The following is a 13,504-nucleotide window of genomic DNA, read 5'->3' on the forward strand; positions in this document are numbered from 1 at the left end:
CAGGCCAGATTACCGTAAATCAGTGGATGAGTTCAACACTATTCTTTCTCCTCTTCTCTCATGTGAAATTGCCTTGTACAACAACCGAATTAAATGCGATTTATCTTTGACATTTTTAACATAAGGACTGGACTGGACACTGAAACGATTTCTGATATAAGTTCGTTTTCGCTTTTTAACCTAACTTATAGTTGAATCGAACTTGACAGTTTTCTCATGAGTTGTTATGTACATATTTCATAGTTCAGTCAAACTGGAGCCTCAATATTGCAATAACGGTTAAGCACGCTGTAATGATACTTATGTACCTCGTCACCCACTTCATGCAACTACATTAGTGGTCTAATAACACTTAGCGCGCTAGGCAAAGTTCCATCATGCCGCTCAAAGTGTTGCCACAAATAATGCTTAGTTTGCAAAACCCAGTTATCTGGCTGGTGGGACATGGGAGCCTAAGCTTCAACTGTTAATGTAATCAGAGGCTACTCAGACTTAGACGAGTTTAGGTTAGTTTGGCTAGAACTGCCATTATCGAAGGAACATGACGAGATAATATAACATTATATGGTTTATCTAATGTAAAACAATACAACATAACAAAAGAGAACCATTCCAAAACCATGATTAAATTTATAACCAGTAGTGAAATTACAATTAAAAACAATATATTTACGGTACATTTTATTGTTTGAAACCATACGTGTACCACACAATATATGGTATATTAAAGCTCACGTATCAGTATTTCGAACAATTCATTTACAATAAAATGTATGGTTTTGTAAAAAAATATATATGGAGAAATTTTTTTTTTATATTGTTACGATACTTAACAACCCGTATAATATATTGTAAAAATCTTATTTACAATTCACTGTATGGGTGTCTACATTACATCTTATTGTTTTTGTATTTTTTATTTTTACAGTGTTGTTTATTGTAACAATATGGTTCTAAATAGTACTGTTACAATACAACATTCGGTTTTTCTACTGTATTTTTTATTCGGGTGGGCTAAGAATTCTGAATTTTATTTATTTTTTATTATTTTCAAATGAAAACAAAAAATATGCCGAGATTCAGCAAATCCATTTATGCTGGCAAATGATTTTGCCGAGCTTCAGTAAATGCATTTGCTGAGAATCTCGGTAAAATATCACTAGCTGTCAATTTTGTGATTGCCGAAGTCCCGGCAAATCCAATTTTTGCCGAGCTGTTTGCCGAGCAGTCGGCGGTGCCAATCTCGGCAATTGGTTTGCCGAGATTCGGCAAAAAAAACTTAGTGTGTATGAACTGTTCCTGTTCCACCGGAGTTGTGACGTGTGGATTTTTTGGAGTGTATAATGTAGGATTACTAGTGTTTACAAGCTGTGTGCCGGGAATGTGTAGGTTGTGTTGACTAGCTTCACTCCAAAAAATCCACACGTCAAGGCTACATGGAAAATCACGTAGCCTCAGAAAAGTATTCATTTCTCTGAGTTTACTTGACGAAGGTGACAATTACCAAACCATAAATAAATACGAAATGATGTTCCAGTTACCTTCACGCAACTGCTCAGTAGCTCTGACGTGAAAATCACTTGCCTGCGTAAGTTCATTTGACAGCTTCATTCCCTGTTCATTTTGTGTTTACGTTATCATCAAGATGGCGTAGTTTGATTGCAAACCTCGTTGTAAACTTAGGACTTTTTTGGCATAATTTGGCATTCTTATTGAAGGTAAATAAAATTAATTGTAAGTAGCAATGCAAATAAGTCATAAAGATCATTTTCTTACGACGCAGCAGGAACTTTAAATTGCTAAGCGGTTGAGTGTCACTGAATTAATGCCGTCGGTGAAACCGCCAGCTGCAAGCGGAAAAGATCCCGGTTTGCAGAGTGGGCTTCGGAACTTGCAAATACAATGCATCAACGTCGCCGAAGAATGCCAACTGCCATGCTGTTTGCTGTTTTAATATTTCAATATCCAGTCATCTAGTCATTAGAAAGGCCGCATCAACATTGCAAAAAAAAACAAGTTTCTGTCGCCTTAGGGCCCTCTGGGATCTATGTTTACGCGTCTTAATATCATTAACAGAAAGCTTGTAAAGTGCGCTATTTGCTAATGATATTGAGCTATCTGGGTGGAACCCAGGATTCCACAATTCAACAGAATCGTGTTTGCTTACAAAATGTTGATGTGGACCTTTTAAATAATTGCTGGTCTTGAATTGTGAGATTACCTAAATCGAGTCCTAAATGTAGATTGTGTCAAAATATACGATAATGTTTTATAATTATGTATCTTGTTTTAGCTTATTCCAATAGCTGCATTATCCTTCTGCTAATGAACGATAGTGCAGCTTATTGCGAAATTTGATTGAGTTTATTTTGAATTATTGTAAATAAAGCGGGTCCAGCATAAAAAGCAGTGCAATTTACCTTAATAATGAGTAAGTCACACCGTCACACCAAAGTACCATCTACATTCTACTAAAACTATTCGTGCAATGGACTGGAAGTATCACGTAGCTGCTACGTGAAACTCCGGTGGAACAGGAACAGTTCATAAGTTCATGCGTTCATTCTTTGTCACCTTCGATTCACGTAGGTGCTACGTGGAAAGTGCGATGGAAAAAATCTACGTATGTTTTCACGTAGCCTTGACGTGAAGAATTTTTGGAGTGATTGAAAAAAAAACCATTTCTATTCGCAGCACCTAAGAGCCGATGCACACGGGCGGCGCGTCCACGCAGCGTGCACGCAAGTGCGTCCTGAGTTACACACAATCAAATGGGGTGATGCACACGAGAACGCAACGCTACCGCACCGCAACCGCGCCGCACCGTGTGCGGCACGCAATGTCAACGCATGCCCCACAGGAACGCTGCGGCGACGCTCGTGTGCATCGGCTCTAAGGGAACTACAACAATTTTTTTGGGTGTAGCGTGCGAGAATGATTGTTTCGCCATGATTTTATAGCATATGTCTTATGGGCAACCCCTGCGAACAGAAGCAAAAACGAACTGTCAAAAATATGTAGAAACAAAAATTTCTTCCTGCGACCTCTTGTGGTTGCCCGATTTTCAGAAATAATAGTAAAAATTGTGCAATTATTTCAAGAATTACAATCAATTATCATATTTATCCTGATCAACTAGTAGGTAAGTATATCGCAAGGCAATTTATTCCACTATTGATACGCGCTAGATACTAGTAAAGCTATATTACATAACCTTTACCGGTATCCTCCGTTTCAGATTCCAAGTTTCTTCGCAATGCTTGGTCAATTTTTGTGCAGCCGATTTCCGGCGCTAAGACGAGCCCTCTCGACTGCTCCCAAGATTAATCCGGCAGTACTATCCAACTCCAAAGCTGCGGATCGCTTCAGACCCGGTGACCGGTACAATGGTTTCGTCTGTACGCGAACTCAGTTCATTCCGGATTTCAACATGACTGCTTACATGTTTTCCCATGAGAAAACCGGTCTGGAGTATCTGCACATCGATCGCAAGGATTCGAACAATGTGTTCTCCATCAACTTTCGGACCACCCCGTTCGATTCAACCGGCCTGCCTCACATATTGGAGCACAACGTCCTGTGCGGATCGCAACGATTTCCTGTGAGGGATCCGTTTTTCAAGATGTTGAACAGAAGCTTGGCCACGTTCATGAATGCCATGACCGGACCGGACTATACTCTGTATCCCTTTTCCTCCACCAATGAGGTTGATTACAGAAATTTGCAATCTATCTATTTGGATGCGGTCTTCCGACCGAACTTGAAATACTTGGACTTTCTGCAAGAAGGGTGGCGGCTGGAACACTCGGAGTTGCAGAACAAAAACTCGGACCTGGTGTTCAAGGGAGTGGTTTACAACGAAATGAAAGGAGCGTTTTCGGAAAATTCGGCTGTTTTTGGGCAGAAGTTCTTCAACAAAATACTGCCAGACCATACGTACGGATACGTTTCCGGTGGTGACCCGTTGGAGATTCCCAAACTGACGCACGAAGATTTGGTGAACTTCCATCGGAAGTATTACCATCCGAGCAACGCCAGGATCTACAGTTACGGAAATTTCGACCTCGATCGAACGATGGAATATGTAGACCAACAATATTTGAGCGATTTCGAGAGAATCGATTCCAGGTAAATATTAAACGTCTTTAGCAATCGAATGCTTGTTTTTGAGGATTTTTTTATATGCACGTAGCTATGAAAATTCGTTTTGTAATCCGTGTCTACTACATACCTGGATTTTTTACGAGGTTTACGGGGGCAGAAGTACCTCCCAAGATTTCTTTCCGATAGTTTTCCTGGATTTCTTCTAAAATTCCTGGCGGGTTTACGCCTACGAGAGCCTCATGCTTTCCCATATTCTATAATATTTTAAAATCCTCAAAAATAAAATGCAACGGAATAATTATGAACAACTAACACAAAATCAAAATTTTATAATTATTACAGCTATAGCGTTATTCCACCGCAGAAACGTTGGACTAAACCAGTGCAGAGTCACATTCAGAGCCGTTTCGATAACATGGGCGCCCCTCTAGAGCGGCAAAACCAAATAGCCGTAGGATATTTAACCGCGGACATCACCGACGTATATGAATCATTCCTGATGTACATTCTGACCGAACTGTTGGTAAAGGGTCCGAATTCGTACTTCTACAAGAGCTTGATCGAACCGAACATCTCCGGTGGGTACAATCAGTTGACGGGTTACGATCCACACATTCGTGACACGATGTTTGTCGTGGGATTGCAAGACCTGCCGGCGGAGGACTTCGGAAAGGTTCAGAAAATTTTCGACCAGACCATCGACGAAGTTATCGAAAAGGGATTCGACCGGAACCATTTGGACAGTGTGCTGCACCACATCGAGCTACAAATGAAGCATCAGTCGACGAAGTTCGGCTTGGGACTGCTGTTCAATTTGACTCCTCTGTGGAATCACAACGGAGATTTGATCAAGTCGATGAATGTAAGCGCGCTAGTTCAGGAATTGAGGGATAATCTAGCACGGGACCCGAAGTATCTGCAAAAGAAGGTTGAGTACTACTTCCGAAACAACTCTCATCGGTTGACGATGACCATGTCTCCGGATGAGCATTACGATAAGAAGTTCAACGAGAGTGAGAAGCAAAACTTGGTTGGAAAGATAGAAAAGCTCTCAAACAGCGATCGAAACAGAATTTTCAAGGAAGGTGTTCAACTGTCGGAGGAGCAGAAGTCGGTCCCTAATACGGAGGTACTACCCTGCCTAAAACTTGAAGAAATTCGGAATTCGCCAGAGCAAAATGACGCAACAGCTAATCTAATCAAAAATATCCCGACTCAAACGGTCCGAGTCGATACAAATGGTGTTACCTACTTCCGCGGTATTCTGGATGCCAAACAACTCTCCGAGGAAGAAAAGCTGTTGCTTCCTTTATTCAACTCTGTGATCAACCAGTTCGGCACTAAAGATATCAACTATCGTGACTTGGATCAACTGATTAGCTCAAAGACAGCTGGTGTGAGCTTTAGCACTCACCTGGTCGAGGACATCAACGACAGTGGCCGTTACGAGTTTGGAGTTTTGGTCGGTTCGTATGCGCTGGAGAAAAATGTGCCGGATATGTTCGATATTCTGAGTAAAATTTTCAACGAAATCGATCTCACCGATGTGGGCCGATTTGAAATGCTGCTAGAGAACTACATGTCTGAGCTTTCGGTTGGAATCGCTCAATCCGGTCATATGTATGCCATGCAAAACGCCAACGGACTGGTCACCGAATCAGGCAAACTTCGGGAGCAACTGATGGGTATCGAACACATAGCATTTATGAAGAATTTGACGAAGGAGAACTCTCCGGAACAGATTCTCGCGAAGTTGCGTTCGGTGGCCGAGACCCTGTTCCGGAAGTCCAGTCTACGGTGCGCCTTAAACTACAATACCAACAGCGAAGACAAAACACTTTCCGAGTATGAGAAATTTATCGCAAGCATTCCTCAGCGTAAATCCGAAACTGCATGGAACACTTCCAAGGCTTTGGATCCATCGTGCCGTCAAACTGTCATGAATATACCGGTCAATTACTGCGCCAAATCAATCGTCACCGTTCCTTACTCCCATCCGGATTACGCGCCACTCAAAGTTTTGGCCAAGTACCTTTCCTCCAAGTATCTGCTCCCGGTTGTCCGAGAGCAGAACGGTGCTTACGGAGCTGGCGCCAAAATATCCACCGATGGATTGTTCAACTTCTTCAGTTATCGGGATCCGAACTCCCGGGGAACGCTGGACGTTTTCGATGGTGCTTACCAGTGGACCCTAGACAATCTAGCCAAAATGGACCAGCAAACGTTGTTCGAAGCCAAGTTGGGGGTTCTACAGCAGTTGGACGTTCCGATCGCGCCCATGGATCGGGGAATGGACCTCTTCCGGTATGGAATCAGCGACGAGAAGTTCAACAAACATCGGGATGCGGTGCTGGCAGTGAGCAAGGATCAGCTGACACAGGTCAACGAAAGGTATCTCAAGCCAGGAGCCGTCGAAGTGGTCGGAAAGAGCGTGCTTGGGCCGGAGAATGATGGGCTCAAGAAGGAGGGCGAAAAGTGGACCGTGTTTGCGTTGTAAATTTGCTGTTGATTGTTGTTAATACGTTAGAAATAAAACTGGACATTAAACACTACATGTTGTGTTTTTTTTTAAAGACTCCCTTTCAATGCTCATTTTTAATTTCAGATCTTGGGTGAATAGTACAGCAAGAGTTGGACTACTGGAAAAGTACCTGTAACCTATTATAAAATATCAGTTCATTTGTCGAAATATACCCTGATACGTGTAGTAAGAGAAATGTCTTTCACTCAACTGACATCCAGGTATTCTGTATCTCCCAGGTCCAGTAGCTGCGGTCATATTAACGACCCTTGTTCCTCGGATTTTTCTCAAAGAAAAAACTCCAAGAATCAGTTTTACCCTTCTTACATCCATAAGAAAGGTATAAATATCGCTGTGTGTGTGCTAGTTATTAATTATGCATAATGTTAAATTACAGACATGGCACACACAGCTGTTTGTGATTAAATGTTCTCAATAAAAAAAATAAATTACAGCTTTACAGCATAGGCTAAATGAATCAACTGCGTGTTCTCATTTGCCTTGCTAAAAGATCGGTGCCCATAGCTGCTGTATGCAACACGAAGCTTTCGATGAAATCCTTGAGGCAACTTATTTAGGGTTCTCTGAGAAAAGTCCAAGAGGAAATCATAGAGAAATTCCTGGAAAACTCCCAAGAATAATTTCTGAAAAATAAACCAAAATAATTAAAAAAAATCTTTTCTTTGAGATGATTATTCCTGGCGTTCGATTTGAATAGGTCGAATCTACATAGGAATCACAGTAAACTTCGGATCTATTCAAACCGAACGCCTGATTCGTTTGCAGGATCCATGGTGAAATTATTTTTTTTATCCATACGGAATCTTAGCTGAACTTCCTATATACTATTCTATTTCTATTGATCTCCTGGATTCCAAGACAAATTACAGGGGAAATTCTGGCTAAGAATGCAATTATGTACAAAATTTTCGTGGAATCTCTGGAGGGGTTTTTTTTATCTATTACGTTTATTTCAAGGCTCACCCGCCGATTTCAGCTTCACAGAGCCAATATTCTTTATACTTATTTAGGATTATAAATAGTAAAAACTACTCCCTTCCTATTTTTATTTTTCGAAACATTCTTTTCTTTCGACAAAGTGTCGACTGGTGTGACTTCGTGGTCCGTGTTGGGGGACCCCTGCACAGGGCAAGCTTTTTTTGTTGCATTCTCTCTTTGTTTAGTAGATCGCCGACGCTTGTGTGCCACAACGTTGAAATCAGATGATGTAATTTGGCCAATGGGGCAATTTGAGCACTACTGGAAAATCACCTAAAATCTAGTAATTTTTGAAAATCTACCAAGGAGTTCCAATACTGGCCTGATATTGGAGCGATTGAAACATTAGAACGAAGTAATTCAGTCTCATAGTAAATTAGAAAAATGAAATTTTAAATTGTTGGCCAAATTACCCCGATGAGGGCTGAAAAAAAACACCTCATAAGACTTCTTTTGTTTAAATACCTTAGATAACTTTCAAATTAGTTTGTTTTCTGTGTACTTCAAGTTGATACTATATGATTTAATATCAAGCGAAGCATATTAAGTTTGTACTTCATTAGGCATGAGCATGAGCATGAGCATGAGATGACCGTACAATTCGTAGTTGCTACTCCGTTACTGACCAGAACAGTCAACATTGCACAGGGAACCAAATGGATGGGGCCTGGGTGTAGCTTTCCATCCTCAATGTGCAATTTTGAAGGTTCAAAACTTTATATTGTCAGTACCGGCGCCGGCCACGTCCTTACGGTCATCGGGGAAGGGAAGGAATGTTGGTGTGACATCCGTTGCTACTAGAGACCGTGTGTACCTCCGCATCCCCACGGTTGTCACAGGAAGGAAGTTTGTTATAAAGGAAGGGAAGGGATAGAAAGTTACATAGATCTGGATTCACATTGGTAAATGATGTGAGCTATGCAACCCTTGATATGGTTTAGTCTTCCGCCAGCCGGCTGTCGGAAGAATACAATAATTTTATTGTATGTTTGTGTATTAAATTTAATTGTATACCGGGTATGAATATTTTTTAAACCACGCTTATGTCGGATCCACTCGTAATAACGCACGTTTTAAGCTTATCGTTTCTCAGTCAGAAAATAAACTGTATGCAACTCCGTTTAGTGTTACTGCCAATGCTGAAAAACCAAAACCCGCGCCGTAGCTTTACGAGTAAACTGGACAACTAAACAACTAGAATCGTTGCTTTTGAGTTTTATCTATGTTCTTGTATTACTTTTTTTCGCGTTCCCGTGTTAATAAGATTGGGGATAATAAAACCGTTGTACATGTACATATTTATTATCCGCGAATGTTCGCAACGCGTAATATAAGTTGAAGGTGTGATGAACAGAAATACATTATCGTAAATGTTCGAAAAAGATATCGAAATTATGGAACTCGACACGAATAAATCGACGCGGAAAACGTGGTCTACTTGTCACTGTATCGTACGGTGACCTTTCTAAAGAAAGAGATACTTCGCCGTTTTGATCGCTGATTACCTGCTTGTAAATCTGAAATAGAAAAAAGTATTAAATTGTGATACGTTCTCCACTGTTATATTTTTGTAAATTGTTATTTATATATAGTTTAAATTTACCTCCATCCCTCTGAAACAAACAGTATATTAGCAATGAAAAATAAATAGAATAAAATAAATAAATAAATAAATAAATAGTGTAAAAAAGTACACCAAATCTTGATCCTGGAATGTTCCTGCATTTAAATAAACCAGGCTGGAAAATAGCAAGATCAAAACTTGAAATGGTAGATCTTACACCGTAACGCACCATTCCAAGGTGATCTACCCACGTTACGGGTTATTAAGTTTGTACTTCATTAGGCGATATAAATTCTTCATCGAAAATAGGGTGCTCATATTACCCCGACGGTTCAAAATCGACGCAAAAACAAAACTTTTTTTCAAAATTAATTTTTTGGCATTTAAACGCGATTAGTTTATGATATTTTTATGCAACTAGTACAGTATTATCAGAAACATTCTGACCATACGATGTGCGAGAGATTTAAAGTTGTTTTCTGTATCCTCAATCGACTTTTGCTTATGGTGGCCAAATTACCCCGATTTACCCTACTTGATCCATTAGTCCTGTTCAACGACGTAGGTTGAACTTGCTCGAACTTGCTCCATCCCGCTCTTTCCCGTTTGTTGACAAATGGGTAAGAGTAGGATGCAGCAACTCCGAGCAAGTTCAACCTACGCCGTTGAACAGGACTATTGTCTTCAATGTCGGTCCAGTCTTCGTTGTTGTGTTGTTTACGGTCTTCAGCTGTAGGTTCATTTGTATCGGGTGCTGGCTCTTCGATGTTGTTGATAGGAGGGAAATCGGTTGCATTAAATAGCTCCCCGGATGTCCCGTTAGCTGACTCATGCCTGTTTACAGCTTGAGTTGAGAAACTGGCATCCGCACACTTCTTATTTATGTGGGCCGGTTGGCCGCATTGATGGCATAGTTTGGGCTGGTTGATGTAGGAAACCATCGTCCTTTCGTCTTCGATGGTGATGAACGACGGAATGTCACGAATCAAACGCATTCTCAACACTCGCACACCGTTTGGAATTCCGGAGAAATAGTGTTTCCACGTATCATTCCGTATGGAAATTACCTCCCCATACTTCAGCATGTGATTGCTGATATGTAATGGAATTATCCATTGACCGAGGAAGATCGTGTACTCATACGGTCACGAAATCACAATCGACGTAAACGGGGATGCGAAATTCTTTTCCCGCACAAAGCATTGTCCGTTTGCAATTGTTCTCCACTTGGTAGCGTGAGACAATTTCAAAGCTCTTCATCTCGATGAGCACACAGTTGCGGTGGTGATGCAACTGTATGCTTTCAACATCGGAATATTGAAGTTTAATTTCTTCCTCCAAAAACTGCTGCACCTTTTTCACATCCGGGCGAACCGGCAGAACGGTAAAATCACGTACAGTAGACGTTCGGTCGGTGCAAACGGTTTAACTGCAATGCTTTTTAACTGCAAGTCCGGTAACTGCAACAAATTTGCAGTTATCGCACCGCCAAATGTCAAAATGGTGCGCCATGTTAGCCCAAATGAACAGTCGGATGAATTTCACGTTCATTCTACGTCAGTTGATGGCTTGTTGACACTTTCAGGCGTTGCAGTTATCGGATTTTCGTTCGCTAATGTCGAATTCGTTTTTGATTCAGTTCCAACCTGGGTTGGAACTGGATGAGATCACAGTTTCAACCCCAACCCGACTTCGGTTTCGCTTGTACTAAAGTTTGTTTGACGTTTGTTTGTTTACACATTTTCCGCCAATCCAGTTCCAACCCAGGTTCAAAAACGAATTCGACATAAGTGAAACGTAAACATGTTGCAGTTATCGAACGTCTACTGTATATGGCATCCCTACACTCAGCCAAATAACCTTAAGATTTCCGTAAGGCACAACTTATGAAACGGCCTCTAAATAATTCATAATGATTCGGATGAATTTTATAAGGTCACTCTATGACGTAAAATCGTCTCACAGCTTGGCTTTTATTCATGTTTAGCAACATGGAATTCTCAAGCGTCGGTAGCCGTGTGGATAAAACACGGGCTCGGTGATCCCGACGTTCATGGATCGAATCCAGTTTGCATCATTTTAAGATTTTTTTGTTCTTTTCATAAGTCTATCTTATGAAATTTGTCATAGCAAGCACGATCAATTTTCATAAGGTATTCTTATGTCATCCATAAGAATTAGTTATAGCAAATTTTCATAAGGTATTTCGATGAATTTCGCTAGTTTTTTTCGCTGAGTGTATTCCCAACCAATAGGATAGTTTGCAGCCAACATCAATTGGGTTCCCCAGTAACAATGCATTTGAGTTCCCTAAACATTGGTACAAGATGCGGGAATCGAAAACGTGACGTCATCGCACCCTGGTGGGTAAAATCAACTACAGTAGACGTTCGGTCGGTGCAAACGGTTTAACTGCAATGCTTTTTAACTGCAAGTCCGGTAACTGCAACACATTTGCAGTTATCGCACCGCCAAATGTCAAAATGGTGCGCCATGTTAGCCCAAATGAACAGTCGGATGAATTTCACGTTCATTCTACGTCAGTTGATGGCTTGTTGACACTTTCAGGCGTTGCAGTTATCGGATTTTCGTTCGCTAAGTGAAACGTAAACATGTTGCAGTTATCGAACGTCTACTGTACGAGGGTGTTTTTTCTTGCACCACACATGATTACTTTGTAAGCAAAGCGAGATCACGTCCGACGTACGCGATGATTGGCTTTAAACTGGAGGGGTTTTCTGAAGATATCCTAAAGAAAATTCGGATGAATCTATACCTACATGAATGCTGTTTCTCCACGAAGCTTCCTGTGGTATGCCTGGAGGAACTAAGGATAAAATTCCTGATGGAATCCTTGGATAAGTTTGTGGTGAAGTTTTTGTGAGTTGTTGAATCCTTAGACCAAAGCTTTTGCATCACAAAGCCACTCACCCGCCCAACGTCTAGAACTGCTTGAACGCCGGCCATGATTATTCGAAGACCTAAAACAAGTCGTCCGTTTTCTACGGTGAACTGTTTGTTTTCACACCGAAGGTCTTCAGGGGACTTCACGCAACAGTGGTTCCTCAATCCTCAGTTGGCAGCCAAGGAGCAGTTGGATGTTTTGTTTGTGGGTGTGAGTTTCACGTGTGGACGTGGGACCAACGCCGCCGGCATGTACCCTTTAGAAGAAAAGCATAGGTTAAGGGAAGAATAAGCTAGCGATTAGGAGATTATTGTGCACGAATTGGACCAATAAAGAAATTTCTTCGTGTACTGCTTCCAAAGACAAGGGCATATGTTCTGCATTTTTTCAAAATCGCTACTGAAGCGATCTTTTAGATATTACTTTTTAAATTAAATTGAATTTTTCAATAACTTTCGTAGGTAAAGGGTTCTCTCGATTTACAGGGGGACTGGAGAGGTGAGTTGGGTTATTGTTTGGGAGTTCAAGAATTAGTAAGTGTTTTCGAACTTTGAACCATTCAATGACTCGCCATAGAAGAGGGCCTCAAAGCCGGGACCTAAACAGCATCAGCAGTCTTCCTAAACCCAGGAAGTGGCGCATGAGCTGCTGTTTGTGGAAAGCGAGAAGAACACGTTACAAGATGAATAAATTACAGAATTGCTGGAATTTTGTTTATCACTCTATCTACATATATAGGGATGAATGAAAAATAAGGGAAAATATGCTGTTAAAATGGATCATTGAAGCCGACTTTTCCGCTACTCACCGCATCAAAACAAAAGCGCCACCGTATATGGACGGTAACACAGTGACAGCAGTCGAGTTACGTCAAACACACAAGGCTACGGTGGCGCTATCTGTTCATTTCATAGCGGCCGTTTTAGTTATTTTAGTGATCCATTGTTAATGTATTGATAGTTTTCTTTGTCCTCCCAAACTATTGTTGTGGGTGTAGTAGATAGCACTTTAAAAACGATAATTTCGAGAAAAAAATGTAATTTGATTTACGCTAACAATGGATCATTGAAGCCAACTTTTCCGCTACTCACCGCATCAAAACAAAAGAGCCACCGTATATGGACTGTAACACAGTGACAGCAGTCGAGTTACATCAAACACACAAGACTACGGTGGCGCTATCTGTTCATTTCATAGCGGCCGTTTTAGTTATTTTAGTGATCCATTGTTGGAATGCCTGGAATAAAATAAATAGGTAGTCAGAGCAAAAGAAATCGACAGAAGTTTGTCAAGGCGTAGCCGAGCATGAAGGTCCTCTGCGTCACTATAAAGGACATGGCTAAAAGTAATTAATAGTAAGTGCACTGAAGGCTCATGGGCATGTTTCTCTGATAACTAACATAACTAAAAA

At 41.0% G+C, this 13,504-nt stretch overlaps 1 protein-coding gene across 1 annotated transcript; it reads left to right on the forward strand.

The window, feature by feature from the left end:
- Positions 1-2,979: 2,979 nt before the first annotated feature.
- LOC109415870 (presequence protease, mitochondrial) lies at positions 2,980-6,656 on the forward strand. Its single transcript, XM_019689816.4, has 3 exons — positions 2,980-3,142; positions 3,239-4,128; positions 4,447-6,656. Exons 2-3 carry the CDS (start codon positions 3,257-3,259, stop codon positions 6,599-6,601), a joined length of 3,027 nt encoding a protein of 1,008 aa, XP_019545361.4. The 5' UTR covers positions 2,980-3,142; positions 3,239-3,256; the 3' UTR covers positions 6,602-6,656.
- Positions 6,657-13,504: the final 6,848 nt, after the last annotated feature.

This window comes from Aedes albopictus, chromosome 2 (assembly GCF_035046485.1).
Source record: "Aedes albopictus strain Foshan chromosome 2, AalbF5, whole genome shotgun sequence".
NCBI classification, from domain to species: Eukaryota; Metazoa; Arthropoda; class Insecta; order Diptera; family Culicidae; genus Aedes; species Aedes albopictus.